Source organism: Oncorhynchus nerka, linkage group LG13 (assembly GCF_034236695.1).
Source record: "Oncorhynchus nerka isolate Pitt River linkage group LG13, Oner_Uvic_2.0, whole genome shotgun sequence".
Classification (NCBI taxonomy): Eukaryota; Metazoa; Chordata; class Actinopteri; order Salmoniformes; family Salmonidae; genus Oncorhynchus; species Oncorhynchus nerka.
Window position 1 is genome coordinate 26,503,265 of NC_088408.1, and position 16,241 is coordinate 26,519,505.

The following is a 16,241-nucleotide window of genomic DNA, read 5'->3' on the forward strand; positions in this document are numbered from 1 at the left end:
TCTGGGCGTTAGTCCGTTACACTGCTACTCTACTGTAAGCAGTAGGCAGGCACACTGACTGACTGACTGACTGACTGACTACTGGCTTTCCAGGAACAGCACAGTAGCTAGCATGAGTGTGGACTGGGAGCAGGCATAACACTTGCAAACTACAAACCACTCCACACATGCACACACATTTCCACATGCAACGCCTCTGGCCTTTAAGCCTCTTGACCTGTTTACACAGCACTTCAGAGAGAATGACAGAATGATACAAAAAAAGAAGAGATTCAAAAATAAAGAGAGAAGGCAAGAATGTTGAAAAGAGTGGAAGAGGGGCAGTGAGAGGTAAAGGTAGTGGAAAAGGTAGAAGAAAGACAGAGGGAGTGGAAGTGAAAGAGAGAGAGAGAGAGAGAGAGAGAGAGAGAGAGAGAGAGAGAGAGAGAGATGCAGTTAGCACTTAGGGCCCGTAGAGAGGCAGAGGTCAGATGAAGGGCACTGCATTAGGTGAGGGAACAAAATCCCTTCACAGGAACCACTGACAGGGTCAGGGAGTCAGGACCCATGTCATCACATCACTCTCAAACTGTACATGACTGTTGTACTAGCATTTCAGACAGAGCACCACTCTAAAGCCGCGTGTCAGTGCCTTATCAAATAATCACGTCACTCTGAGAAAGGGAGACAGCCAAGGATATAGAGGTAAATACATGATGGGTAAATGCTAGCATACTAACATTTCCAAAATGACAGGAGGCCAGTAGCATAAATGCTAATGCTAAAAATGATAATATACTATAACAGGTGCGTATTAACCCTATTTATGAAATGAAAAAAGTGGGGTAGACTGTATTTGCATGGGTTTACCCTCCACTACATCACTGGAGCCAACCACAACCTGCATCCCACGATCCCATATGCAGATGTCTGCTACCAGCATTTAAAAACTGTTCCCAGCCTCTAACTGCCACTCTAATTTTCACTTGTAAATGTTAAGACTATGACATTAGGATATGACATGTGATACCATGTGGCATTTATATAACAAAACTATGGCATTATGATTCATAATCTTTAACATGAATTCCAAGAACTGAAATGGGGGTTTTGCAATATATGAGTCAAGTAAACACCGTTTTCTAGGAAAAAATCTTGGTATGTAGAACATTTTTCTACCTTTATTTACCTAGGAAAGTCAGTTACAAACAAAGTCTTATTTTCAATGACAGCCTAGGAACAGTGGGTTCAGGGTCAGAATGACAGTTTTTTTTTACCTTGTCAGCTTGGCGATTTGATCTTGCAACCTTTCGGTTACTAGTCCAGCGCTCTAACCACTAGGATACCCTGCCGCCACAACATTGCCCCTAACAAAGAAAAAATGTATTGTTTTCAATGAGCACACTCCATTCATACTTTTTTCAAGAAAGGAGGGAACCATTACAAAAACAAGGAAGAGGAGAAGGGGGGCAGTACACACACGGCTCTGCCTTTCACTCATCAAGCTCATATTAGCCTATCATAATGACACTCCGTCCCCTCCCTCTCTCTGTCATTAGCTATTCCCCTCCACCATGGAGGCTGGGGGTAATTGAAGGGAGAGAGAGAGATTCTCTGATCTGTGCCCACTCGCCATGGGGGCATCCATTTACCATTTGTTCTACCTGTGTGTGTGTGTGTGTGTGTGTGTGTGTGTGTGTGTGTGTGTGTGTGTGTGTGTGTGTGTGTGTGTGTGTGTGTGTGTGTGCGCGTGCGCGTGCGCGTGCGCGTGCGCGTGCGCGTGCGCGTGTGTGTACCTGTAGTTCTCCCTTCTCTGTGTCCACATGAGGCCTGTATTTACAGCGAGGAGCCAGTCGAGCGTGTGCTGCCGTCTGTTGACTGTAATTAGTGCACAGGAAGGTGACATCTCAGGCACCAGGTAGCCTGGCCTGCACTGGGACACAGCACAGCTTGTTTTCTACCTCACCTGGCCAACACACACAACCCACACACTACCATCTGCAGTGGCTGGGGGAGGAGAGAGGTGTTCAACAAAGAGTGGAGGGAGGGAGGGAGGGAGGGAGGGAGGGAGGGAGGGAGGGAGGGAGGGGGAGGGACGGCAGAAAAGCGAAGAGGAGGCAGAGGGAGAGAAGAGAGCGAGATAGAGAAACAGACTGATCTAACAGAGGGTAAGCAAATATCATTAACAGGCAAAGACGCTGAGGGTCAACTTCATTTCAACTTCTGTTACATAAATCAGACATGGAATTTCTCATTGAGAGTGTGATACAATTCCAAACCTGGAATTGAGATGAAATGGACCACAGACTGTGGTTACCAGGACCACATCATGCCACTCCAGTCCTGAATATGTATCATATCACTTCAGAGTTTCACAGTAGCCACCATTTCTATTACACAGAAAAAAATTATAAACGCAACATGCAAAGTGTTGGTCCCATGTTCCATGAGCTGAAATAAATGATCCCAGAAATGTTCCATATGCACAAAAAGCTTATTTCTCTCAAATTTTGTGAACACATTTGTTTACATCCCTGTTAGTGAGCATTTCTTCTTTGCCAATTTAATCCATCCACCTGACAGATGTGGCATATCAAGAAGCTGATTAAACAGCATGATCATTACACAGGTGCACCTTGTGCTGGGGACAATACAAAACCACTCTAAAATGTGCAGTTTTGTCACACAATACAATCCCACAGATGTCTCAAGTTTTGAAGAAGTGTGAAATTGGCATGCTGACTGCAGGAATGTCCACCAGAGCTGTTGCCAGAACATTTTATGTTAATTGTTCGACCATAAGACGCCTCCAACATCCTTTTAAAGAATTTGTCAGTACATCCAACCGACCTCACAACCGCAGATCACATGTAACCACGCCAGCCCAGGACCTCCACATCCGGCTTCTTCACCTGCAGGATCGTCTGAGACCAGCCCCCGGACAGCTGATGAAACTGTGGGTTTGCACAACTGAAGAAAGCGTCTCAGGGAAGCTCATCTGCGTGTTCGACGTCCTCACCAGGGTCTTGACCTGACTGCAGTTCGGCGTTGTAACCGACTTCAGTGGCCCCTGGCATGCTGGAGAAGTGTGCTCTTCACTGATGAATCCCAGTTTACACTGTACAGGGCAGATGGCTGTCATGTGGGCGAGCAGTTTGCTGATGTCAACGTTGTGAACAGAGTGCCCCATGGTGGCGGTGGGGTTATTGAATGGGAATATATGCTACGGACAACAAACACATTTTATAGATGGCAATTTGAATGCACAGAGATACTGTGACGAGCTCCTGAGGCACATTGTCGTGCCATTCATCCGCCGCCATCACCTCATGTTTCAGCATGATAATGCACGGCCCCATGTCTGCAAGGATCTGTACACAATTTCTGGAAGCTGAAAAAGTCCCAGTTCTTCCATGGCCTGCATACTCACCAGACATGTCACCCATTGAGCATGTTTGGGATAGACATGCACGACAGTGTGTTCCAGTTCCCAGCAACATTCCACAGGCCACAATCAACAGCCTGATCAACTCTATGCGAAGGAGATGTGTCGCTCTGCATGAGGTGGTCACACCAGGTACTGACAAGTTTTCTGATCCACACCCGTACGGTTTTTAAAAAGTTATCTGTGACCAACAGATGCATATCTGTATTCCCAGTCATGTGAAATCCATAGATTATAGCCTAATGAATTTATTTCAATTGACAGATTTCTTTATATGAACTTTAAATCAGTAAAATCTTTTAAATTGTTGCATGTTGCGTTTATATTTTTGTTCAGTGGATATTCCTTTATTCCTTGTCTGGCTGTTAGGCCTCGGGTCATAGAGACTTGTTATCATCCAATCACATTGGTTTTGGATTTAATAGAGAGACCACTTGGCCTTTTTTATTGCGGTGACTCACTGGGAGGGTAAATTACAGAAAGCGGGTTGGGGACGAGGAGGAGGAGGGGGACGGGGGGCAGCATTTTCTGAGCCAAGACAATATTGAATCTCTCGCTAAAACTTTTCCATTAGCGATCCAGTGAATCACACATGTCCTTCCTCCTGAGTAGAATGACACACACATACACACACACACACACACACACACACACACACACACACACACACACACACACACACACACACACACACACACACACACACACACACACACACACACACACACACACACACACACACACGGTCATCATTCAAGGCTGGACAGGGGCACAGCAGCAGAGAGATAAGGGATGTCTGTCTGGGAGGCTGCAGAAGCCAGTAGAATTATAGGAAGAGGTAATTGTACAGTCCTTTATTTAATAGGATCTGAAAAGACGTCACCTACCGGGGATTTCTATGACAACCTAGTTTTATTGCTTAAAAACCATCCTGTAGAGAGCTTGTCATGGCTAAGAGACTTTGGGTTGAAAAGCACTGAAATACACGCTGTCCAGCTGGACAGGGATGGTGACAATGTTCACTGTCAAGTGTAATCTAGTGAGGATACAAATGGGTTCCGCAGCTTTATAGATGTTAAGAATTGAATAATAATTTGCTTGAGTCAGGCTCCACAGCCCTTCAGTACAATGGCATTGATTGTACTCCGAATCCTACACCACCCTATACAACATGACTGTTGCACTGACTACATGACACAGATACTGTATAGCTAGGCCTGGTTAAGTAAAGTTGATATGACAGTTGACATCTACACGCCATGTCTCCTCTACTCGTTTTGCCATTTCAGAAAAATTAGCAGACAATCTTATCCAGAGCGATTTGCAGTTAGTGCAATCATCTTAAGATAGCTATGTGAGACAATCACATATTACAAGTCGAAGTAAGTAGATTTTTCCTCAATAAAGAAATGATCAACAATGTCAGCGGTAGTAGGAAAAGACAAGCGCAAGTGAATTTTTTTTATGGGGGAGGATAAGACTGAGATATTATTTTAATGCTCCCCTATGACCCCATCTGTCCTGTGGGTTCTTCCTGTTAGATACACTGTTAATCAGCTAGACCTGCCATCTGGCTGAAACAAGTCATCCACCAGCATACACATACGCACACACATGCAGGCAAACATGCCTGTGCACACACACACCAGTCACACACACGCGTGCACGGATGCGCGCACATACACAAACACACCCATCCTTCCAAGCTCTCACAAGACAGTAGCTCCAAAGTGAAGGTTATTTCATTTTCCCATCGTCCCCAATCCCTCCTGTCCAGGTTGTGGGAGGGAGTAGAGGTTAGGATCTGATCCTAATCCCCACTGAGTTCATGCTGTGCCTGTAGCCTTTACGTAGCATCCTTCCTCAGGGACTTGACCAGCCCACCCGGATGCTGCCGCTAATGTTGCTACCGACGCTAGAAGGAACGAGGGAGTTAAGCGTTTCTCCACATAGGGCAGTCATTACATGTTGTCAGCCGGTTATTGTCATGCAAAAGACTGCTGGTCTCACGGTAATTGACCGTTAATGAACAGAAACATGTTTAGCATCTTCAGGCCTCCACACATACTGTACAAGCCACTGATGGACTCATTTGGAACATCTACAAAAAAAGTCTAATAAATCAATGTAATATACAGTACCAGTCAAAACGTTTGGACACACTTACTTATTCCAGGGTTTTTCTTAATTTTTTACTATTTTCTACATTGAAGAATAATAGTGAAGACATCAAAAATATGAAATAATACATATGGAATCATGTAGTAACCAAAAAAACAAAGCAAACAAATCTAAATATATTTTATATTTGAGATTATTCAAAGCAGCCAGCCTTTGCCTTGATGACTGTTTTGCACACAGAGGAGAATGAATGAATCATGGTCAAATTGTTGCAAAGAAACCATTACTAAAGGACACCAATAAGAAGAAGAGACTTGCTTGGGCCAAGAAACACGAGCAATGGACATTAGACCGGTGGAAATCTGTCCTTTGGTCTGATGAGTCTAAATGAGAGATTTTTGGTTCCAACCGCTGTGTCTTTGTGAGATGCAGAATAGGTGAACAGATGATCTCTGCATGTGTGGTTCCCACCGTGAAGCATGGAGGAGGTGTGATTGTGTGGGGATGCTTTGCTGGTGACACTGTCTGTGATTTATTTAGAATTCAAGGCACACTTAACCATTATGGCTACTACAGCATTCTACAGCAATACGCCATCCCATCTGGTTTGCGCTTAGTGGGACTGTAATTTGTTATTCAACAGGACAATGACTCAATACACCTTCAGGCTGTGTAAGGGCTATTTGACCAAGAAGGAGAGTGCTGCATCAGATGACCTGGTCCCCACAATCACCCAAACTCAACCCAATTCAGATGGTTTGGGATGAGTTGGACCGCAGAGTGAAGGAAAGGCCGCCAACAAGTGCTCAGCATATGTGGGAACTCCTTCAAGACTGTTGGAAAGCATTCCAGGTGAAGCTGGTAGAGAAAATGCCAAGAGCGTGCAAAGCCGTCATCAAGGCAAAGGGTGTCCACTTTGAAGAATCTAAAATCTAAAATATATTTTGATTTGGCTAACACTTTTTTAGCTACTACATGATTCCATATGTGTTATTTCATAGTTTTGATGTCTTCACTATTATTCAACAATGTAGAAAATAGTCAAAATAAAGAAAAACCCTTAAATGAGTAGATGTGTACTGGTACTGTATGTGCATACCGGAGCCAGGCAGACACAGAGACACACAAACATACTCACATCAAGCACACACACACACACACACACATACACACACACACACACACACACACACACACACACACACACACACACACACACACACACACACACACACACACACACACACACACACACACACACACACACACACACACACACACACACACACACACACACACACACACACAGCAGCCAGCTCCTTTGATGACACTGTTGCTGTCTCATTCAGCCTTGCCTTCCTATCCCTGAGATCCAGCGCATTATGTAAGTACTGACACACACACAACCTCAGGCCTGGTCTGTACTGTGGAGTGCCATCTAAAATGGTTAGCTCCCGAAGAGAGACGCCTGGACAGGGAAGGGAGGGATGAAAAATAATATAAAGAATTGAATAAATCAACAAATAGATAAATCAAGAAATACAGTATATACTCAATTGCTTCTGGCCTGGAAATTGCAGCATTTCTGCGTTGTGATGCTGGCTGCCCTACTCTGCGTAAATCTCTCGCTCTATCCAGCATCAGTGTTAGCTCCTCTACTCTCTCTGTGTGAAGCTAGCCCTCTGTCGCCAGATCGCTGCTGTCAGATCTCTAGAGACAGATCTTTACATTCAGAGTCAGACCTCTACAGAATAGGAGGGAAAAGCCACATAGATATACTATTCACATTGTAATACTAATACTATGCATTAAACAATCAACAGACATTGGTCAATATGTAGTGTACAACTCTGAATTAGAATGTAATAACTAATGTGGCATGCTACAACAAAATACTACAACAGGTAAACAATGCATACAGGTGCTACACTACTTGACCAAAAGTATGTGGACACTTGCTCGTCAAACATCTCATTCCAAATTCATGGGCATTAATATGGAGTTGGTCCCCCTTTGCTGCTATAACAGCCTCCACTCTTCTGGGAAGGCTTTCCATAAGATGCTGGAACATTGCAGCAGGGGCTTGGCTCCATTCAGCCACAAGAGCATTAGTGAGGTCTGGCACTGGTGTTAGGTGATTAGACCTGGCTTGCAGTCAGCGTTACAATTCATCCGAAAGGTGTTCGATGGGGTTGAGGTCAGGGCTCTGTGCAGGCCAGTCAAGTTCTTCCACACCGATGTCGACAAACCATTTCTGTAAGGACCTCGCTTTGTGCACAGAGGCTGAAACATGCAAGGGCCTTCCCCAAACTGTTGCCACAAAGTTTGAAGCACAGAATTGTTTAGAATGTCATTGTATGCTGTAGTGATAACATTTCCCTTCACTGGAACTAAAGAGCCTAGTCCAAACCATGAATAACAACCCCAGACACTATGCACTCGGTAGGTAGTGTTCTGCTGGCATCCGCCAAACTCAGATTCGTCCGTCGGACTGTCAGATGGTGAAGCATGATTCATCACTCCAGAGAACGTTTCCACTGGTGGTGAACTTTACACCCTTCCAGCCAACGCTTGGCATTGCAAATGTTGATCTTTGGCTTGTGTGCAGCTGCTTGGCCATGGAAACCATTTCATGACGTTCCCGACGAACAGTTCTTGTGCTGACGTTGCTTCCACTTCACAATAACAGCACTTACAGTTGACCGGGGCAGCTCTAGCAGGGCAGAAATTTGACAAGTTGACTTGTTGGAAAGGTGGCATCCTATGACTGTGCCATGTTGAACGTCACTGAGCTCTTCAGTCAGGCCATCCTACTGCCAATGTTTGTCTATGGAGATTGCATGGCTGTGTGCTCGATTTTATACACTTGTCAGCAACGGACGTGATTGAAATATTCAAATCCACTAATTTGAAGGGGTGTCTACCTACTTTTGGCCATGTAGTGTACACTGTGTTTAAATGTTGCGTTTTAGCCATATGCCCATCCTTTGTGTTTGTGTGCGTGTGTGTGTGTGTGTGTGTGTGTGTGTGTGCAGATGAGATAATCTGTTAATGTGCGGAGCGACAACCCTGGACACTGCCCACTGGAAACACCAACAGGCCACCCAAAATACACACCTCCTTCCTTGTTTCCTCCATTTCTGGAAGCCATCACTGATCTTGTGCTGTATGCCAGATGGATAGACGAAAGCCTCGAAACCACTGCAAACATTTCACTGATCTGGTCATGTTAGATCAGTGGTTCCGTGAAGGAGGGAAGTACCCTCATAGAGGTTTCCCAAGGTAGGGCTATACCTCTCATTCCATCTGTAATATGATCATTCTGCAGTCTGTATTAGTAATACAGTCCCTTCTCTCTCACTCCAATGAGCAGATCATTTAATATACTTTAGCTAAACTGCTGGTGCAGATGGACATCTTTCAATTGCTCTCCACATATTGTGAGACAATATGTTGCTGCAGGGATATGCCTATGATGCAGATTGGTCCCAAACAATTGAGATGGTGTGTGTAGTACATTTAATTATTTTAATTATTTAGCAGACTCTCTTATCCAGAGTGACTTACAGGAGAAATAAGGGTTAAGCTAGTCGGCTCGGGGATTCGAAAAAATACAACACACAGATCAATATAAGTTCTATTCTGGTGCAAGAGCCCAGGAGCTGCACGGGCCTAACCTGAGCAGCTCGGTGAAGTGTGACATCAACAGACAGACAAACAGAACCCTTTTCTGTCTGTCTGTCTGTCTGTCTTTCTGTCTGTTTATCGGACCAAAAGTCCTCACAAGGAAAGTAAAACAAAGAAAAGTGGGGATATTTCGCCGGTCCCCACCAGGAAAAAGGCTATTTTAGGCTTACGGTTAGCGTTAGGGGTTTGGGAAAATAGGATTTTGAATGGGAATCAATTGTTTGGTAACAACAAGGATAGTACAACAAACATGTGTATGTGCATGTGAGTGTCTGTCTCTCTGTCTCTCTCTCCCCCTATCTTTCCCCAGCCTCTCTCACTCTCAGTCAGACAGCACCAAAGGGACAGAAAACACACACTCCTAACCCTGCCCAGCATCACAAATAGGACCGTTTTTAGGATCACAGGGCATTCACTTAGGCTGGCAGATCTGGGGATCCTTTCCTGTCCTCTCCTCTACCCCTGGTCCTCCAGCCCGCTCAGCACTACCCGCTGCCAGGCTCAGGCCCTTGATCTGCCACATCCTGTAATCCTCCACGGGAGGAAAGGACAGGACAGCACCGCAAACAGCCTCGCCACAGACACATTGAAAAAAGCTAGCAGGCAATCACAGCATAGAGCCACACCACAGACATAGAGTTACAGGACAGACATAGCGCTACAGGACAGACATAGAGCTACAGGACAGACAAAGAGCTACAGGGCAGGCATAGAGCTACAGGACAGACATAGAGCTACAGGACAGACATAGAGTTACAGGAAAGACGTAGAGCTACAGGACAGACAACGAGTTACAGGACAGACAGAGTTACAGGACAGACATAGAGCTACAGGACAGACAGAGTTACAGGACAGACATAGAGCTACAGGACAGACATAGAGCTACAGGACAGACATAGAGCTACAGGACAGACAGAGTTACAGGACAGACATAGAGCTACAGGACAGACATAGAGCTACAGGACAGACATAGAGCTACAGGACAGACAGAGTTACAGGACAGACATAGAGCTACAGGACAGACATAGAGCTACAGGACAGACATAGAGCTACAGGACAGACATAGAGCTACAGGGCAGAAATCCTCTTCATCAAAGGACAAAAAAGGACCAATAACAGCATATCTTCTGTATCAGGCATCTTCGTCTTCAGATTAGGCAAAAGCAGGCCAATTCATCATCTAGAGAACTGATCTGAGAAGGGAACAGCGTGGGTGGTTGCATGACTCCGCATTCACCTTCCTCTCCTAGAGATAAAAACCTATTTCTATCTGATCGACATCAATCAAATGTATGCCTGAAGTTAAGATGCTTCTCTCCTCTCAAATTCAAAGCTACCAACGTCAGTGAGGAGGACGAATCGCCAAACCATTCACTGATGGTTTATCTTCAGCTCAAGTGGTAAAAAAAACCCACATGTTGTCTCAGTGTAAACTGACCATCATAGCCAGCATATCAACCACTCTGTGGTTCCATCTTGATTGACACAAATCTAATACCAATGCAAATAGTATGCTAAACTGACCTTAGATCAGTATCTTAGGGCACTGTCATCCTGCACCAATAGTACTGAGACAATTTTTAGTCTCACCTTTCCATTCAGATCTAAGTAGACATTAAGCCCATGTGTAGAAGAAAGCTGGGAGAGACAAAGACAGACAACAGGGAGAGACAGAAAGACAGACAACAGGGAGAGACAGAAAGACAGACAGCAGGGAGAGACAGAAACGCAGACAGCAGGGAGAGAAAGAAAGACAGACAGCAGGGAGAGAGAAGAAAGACAGACAGCAGGGAGAGACAGAAACGCAGACAGCAGGGAGAGACAGAAGGACAGACAACAGGGAGAGACAGAAAGACAGACAGCAGGGAGAGACAGAAGGAAAGACAACAGGGAGAGACAGAAAGACAGACAACAGGGAGAGACAGAAAGACAGACAGCATGGAGAGACAGAAAGACAGACAGCAGGGAGAGACAGAAAGACAGACAACAGACAGACAGAAAGACAGACAGCAAGGAGAGACAGAAACGCAGACAGCAGGGAGAGACAGAAAGACAGACAACAGGGAGAGACAAAAAGACAGACAGCAGGGAGAGACAGAAAGACAGACAACAGGGAGAGACAGAAAGACAGACAACAGGGAGAGACAGAAAGACAGACAACAGGGAGAGACAAAAAGACAGACAGCAGGGAGAGACAGAAAGACAGACAACAGGGAGAGACAGAAAGACAGACAACAGGGAGAGACAAAAAGACAGACAGCAGGGAGAGACAGAAACGGGGAAAAGCAAGGAGGGACAGAAAGGCAGACAGTAATCACACCTTAATGAGCTACTTTCAGGGAGAACACATGCTGGAACAGTAAAGGGGCCTGACGCAGGCAGGCAAGAGGCGAGATAGCGGGCAGGTGCTCTCTGTAGCTATGGCTCCCTGGGGTGCCATTCCACTGCTCTGTGTTATAAAGCACAGCAAGCTGTTGTCCCTGTAAACTGGCTGCCAGCTCTATATCAAGGATTAAGAGTAAAGGATCAGCTTTTTTCTTTTACAGTGTAACATGCCATTTGACTGTAATATGTGTTATTAGACATAGATAGAATGAGTATACATAAACACCAATGAGCTCAGCCTGCTCTTCCAAGGGCATTGTCTTTCTATCTATCCATCCATCCATCCACCTACCTGCTGCTGGTCTGGTCTGGGCTGAGAGCAGCCCCATACAGGGCCTCCCCCTCAGGGACCCAGTGGCTAGTGTACACAACACAAACAGATCAATGGAGTTGAACACAGCATCACACAGAGCAGAAAGGATACAGTCTGAGTGCCCCGCTCTGGGTCCCAATGGCCAGGATCTTCTGGACTGGGTCATGGGCCATGGACGACGGCTGATAGGGGAAGCCATGACGGACAGTCTGGGCGTCCAATGAGATGGCAGCAAAGCAATGAGGAATGAGGAAACAACAGATACAAATCAGGGTTAGTGGGAATAAGAGTTCTCTCAATAGAGTCGTTTTGTGTCCACATAATTCAACATCAATATATTTACACAAACTGCAATTTGAAGTCTGTGAATAAACACTTGAAATTACAGGCAAAGGAACAGCAATACATGAGCACAACAACAATTAAACTGTGATGTTTAATGTGTACGCCTAACGGTTGGGTTCCATGATATTGTGTGTACACTAGCAACAACACCCCTACTGGGCACAAACAGTTCAACGTCTAGTTTGGATTTACATTTGGTTGAGTTGTCAACAAACGTGAATTCAATGTGAAATCAACCAAAACTGTCACCTTATCATTGGATTTGGGTTAAAAGTTGGGTGAAAAAAATACATTTTTATACGTTTTCCACATTGATTGAACATCATCACATTACATTTTTTGGTTGAAATTAAGTGGAAATAATGTTGATTCAACCAGTTTTTAACCAGTCGGTGATCTCTTTTTATGGCGCCTCCCACATAGCAGCTAATTGTGATTATATTACTCTGTAATAAAACCCTTCACATTGGGGCGTGACAGGTCTACCACAATATGCTGCTGCTGGAGTATTGCATGAGTCAGTCAGTTTTTATTTTTTATTTTTTTATTTCACCTTTATTTAACCAGGTAGGCTAGTTGAGAACAGGTTCTCATTTGCAACTGCGACCTGGCCAAGATAAAGCATAGCAGTGTGAACACAGTAGAGAAAAAAGGGGAGTCTATATACAATGTGTGCAAAAGGCATGAGGAGGTAGGCGAATAATTACAATATTGCAGATTAAACACTGGAGTGATAAATGATCAGATGATCATGTACAGGTAGAGATATTGGTGTGCAAAAGAGCAGAAAAGTAAATAAATAAAAAACTGGGGATGAGGTAGGTGAAAATGGGTGGGCTATTTACCAATAGATTATGTACAGCTGCAGCGATCGGTTAGCTGCTCAGATAGCTGATGTTTGAAGTTGGTGAGGGAGATAAAAGTCTCCAACTTCAGCGATTTTTGCAATTCGTTCCAGTCACAGGCAGCAGAGTACTGGAACGAAAGGCGGCCGAATGAGGTGTTGGCTTTAGGGATGATCAATGAGATACACCTGCTGGAGCGCGTGCTACGGATGGGTGTTGCCATCGTGACCAGTGAGCTGAGATAAGGCGGAGCTTTGCCTAGCATGGCCTTGTAGATGACCTGGAGCCAGTGGATCTGGCGACGAATATGTAGCGAGGGCCAGCCAACTAGAGCATACAACTCGCAGTGGTGGGTAGTATAAGGTAGCGTGAGTGAAGGAGGCTTTGTTGCGGAATAGAAAGCCGACTCTTGATTTGATTTTCGATTGGAGATGTTTGATATGGGTCTGGAAGGAGAGTTTGCAGTCTAGCCAGACACCTAGGTACTTATAGGTGTCCACATATTCAAGGTCGGATCCATCCAGTGTGGTGATGCTAGTCGGGCAAGCGGGTGCAGGCAGCGATCGGTTGAAAAGCATGCATTTGGTTTTACTAGCGTTTAAGAGCAGTTGGAGGCCACGGAAGGAGTGTTGTATGGCATTGAAGCTCGATTGGAGGTTAGATAGCACAGTGTCCAATGACGGGCCGAAAGTGTATAGAATGGTGTCGTCTGCGTAGAGGTGGATCAGGGAATCGCCCGCAGCAAGAGCAACATCATTGATATACACAGAGAAAAGAGTCGGCCCGAGAATTGAACCCTGTGGCACCCCCATAGAGACTGCCAGAGGACCGGACAACATGCCCTCCGATTTGACACACTGAACTCTGTCTGCAAAGTAATTGGTGAACCAGGCAAGGCAGTCATCCGAAAAACCGAGGCTACTGAGTCTGCCGATAAGAATATGGTGATTGACAGAGTCGAAAGCCTTGGCAAGGTCGATGAAGACGGCTGCACAGTACTGTCTTTTATCGATGGCGGTTATGATGTCGTTTAGTACCTTGAGTGTGGCTGAGGTGCACCCGTGACCGGCTCGGAAACCAGATTGCATAGCGGAGAAGGTACGGTGGGATTCGAGATGGTCAGTGACCTGTTTGTTGACTTGGCTTTCGAAGACCTTAGATAGGCAGGGCAGAATGGATATAGGTCTGTAACAGTTTGGGTCCAGGGTGTCTCCCCCTTTGAAGAGGGGGATGACTGCGGCAGCTTTCCAATCCTTGGGGATCTCAGACGATATGAAAGAGAGGTTGAACAGACTGGTAATAGGGGTTGCGACAATGGCGGCGGATAGTTTCAGAAATAGAGGGTCCAGATTGTCAAGCCCAGCTGATTTATACGGGTCCAGGTTTTGCAGCTCTTTCAGAACATCTGCTATCTGGATTTGGGTAAAGGAGAACCTGGAAAGGCTTGGGCGAGGAGCTGCGGGGGGGGCGGAGCTGTTGGCCGAGGTAGGAGTAGCCAGGCGGAAGGCATGGCCAGCCGTTGAGAAATGCTTGTTGAAGTTTAGGCAGGTTGTTGTAGCCCACTTGTTTGCTTATAGAGCAAGTGCCCCTAAAAAACAAATTCTCATTTAGAAAACAGACTGTGTGGCATCCATATGAGAAACATTTATTCTACAATTGCAGTGGTGTAAAGTACTTAAATCTCTTTTTAGTGAGCTTTCTAAACACCAAAGTAACATTTCCGATATTGCTGCACTCTCGGAACTAAAAGCACAAGCATTTTGTTACACCCGCAATAACTGCTAAATCTGCTAAACACGTGTATGTGACCAATTCAATTTGATTTGAGAAACGCCAGTTTGTAAGTTAGTGGACTTAGTTTTTCGATCAGGTCTGTTAGTAAACACCAGATCAATTTGAGTCTGGGATGACTGTGTTACTCTGGTTGGACCTTGTATTATTTGAGTCAGGTTGAAATAGTCTTCGAGTTTTTTCCTGCACGTTTTGTTTTCCCAGTTTATATTGAAATCGCCCATGAAGATGATCTCCTTCTTATAGTCACATTCTTTAAGCATGGCATTTAGATGGTCATAAAACGAGATATCAGATGTTGGTTGTTGATATAATCCAATTATAGTGAGAGACATAAGAGGGGAGAGGAAGACATTCAGCCCCATACATTCAAGGTCATGTTTCCATATGTTACGATTGAATTTATAGTTATCTTCCATGTACATAATCAATCCATCCCCACTGCCGTCTCCCCTGTTGCTCCTGAATATGGACTGTCCAGCAACATTAAAGGCTGAAATAGGAGACCATTTCTTCAGCCATGTCTCAGAGAAACAGAAAAATCAAGATTAGACTCATTCAATAAATGTTCTACCTGTTCACTCTTAGAAATAATGCTATGAATATTCAAATGACCTCCCAATATTCCTCTAGGCTTGGAACGAGGGTCCTAGAGCATTTTAGCCTGATGGATGGTTAAGAGATTGCTCATTCTCTTATAGTAGCAACAGAGATTATGAGTTACACAGATGTCCTTCTCTGAACCTGATAATATAGGCTACTCAAATATAGATTATTTCAATCATGCATGTTCCACCATTCATCAATGATTTCGGTCTGGGTGGCTAATTAAGGAGCCTTTTCTCCACTTCTCTCAGAATTACATCCTCCTTATCAGCCATTTTTTCTGCAAGTGACCTAACTCCAGACTCTGATGGGGAGCTTGGTACCCTGGGCCGCTTGGGTGTTTGTTGATTCCGGATTGTTTGAATGAAAGCCAGCATTGATGTTTGGCTGCCTTCTTTTGTATTCTGCAGAGAACTGCACCGCCTTCAGGGTCGCTTATTAACCTCAGAGTTTTCTATTGGGTTATGATTGTCACTGGTCTCAGTAGTCACTTTCCCAGCTTCATTTTTGGCATTTTTGGCATTTTTCCTCTTATTCTTCTTTTTTTTCTCTGAATGAGAGGTCACTGTTGTTTAAATATTCACGAATTGGGGGTGGGAAAGAATGTTCTGGTGATTTCCACGTGGACTGGAGAAACATCAACAAATTGAAAGCTGTCAGTGTAGCTACTTAGCATGCGAACATTAATTTGCTATCTCGCTAACCTTATCTAGCTAGCTAATGT

General features: G+C 44.8%; 1 protein-coding gene across 1 annotated transcript in view; it reads right to left on the reverse strand.

Annotated features, from left to right (window-relative positions):
• LOC115139277 (syntaxin-binding protein 5-like) overlaps positions 1 to 16,241 on the reverse strand; it is a 159,194-nt gene that overhangs the window by 128,470 nt on the left and 14,483 nt on the right. The window contains 1 exon segment of the mRNA XM_065026296.1: positions 12,042 to 12,139. Coding sequence (XP_064882368.1) covers positions 12,042 to 12,139 — 98 coding nt within the window.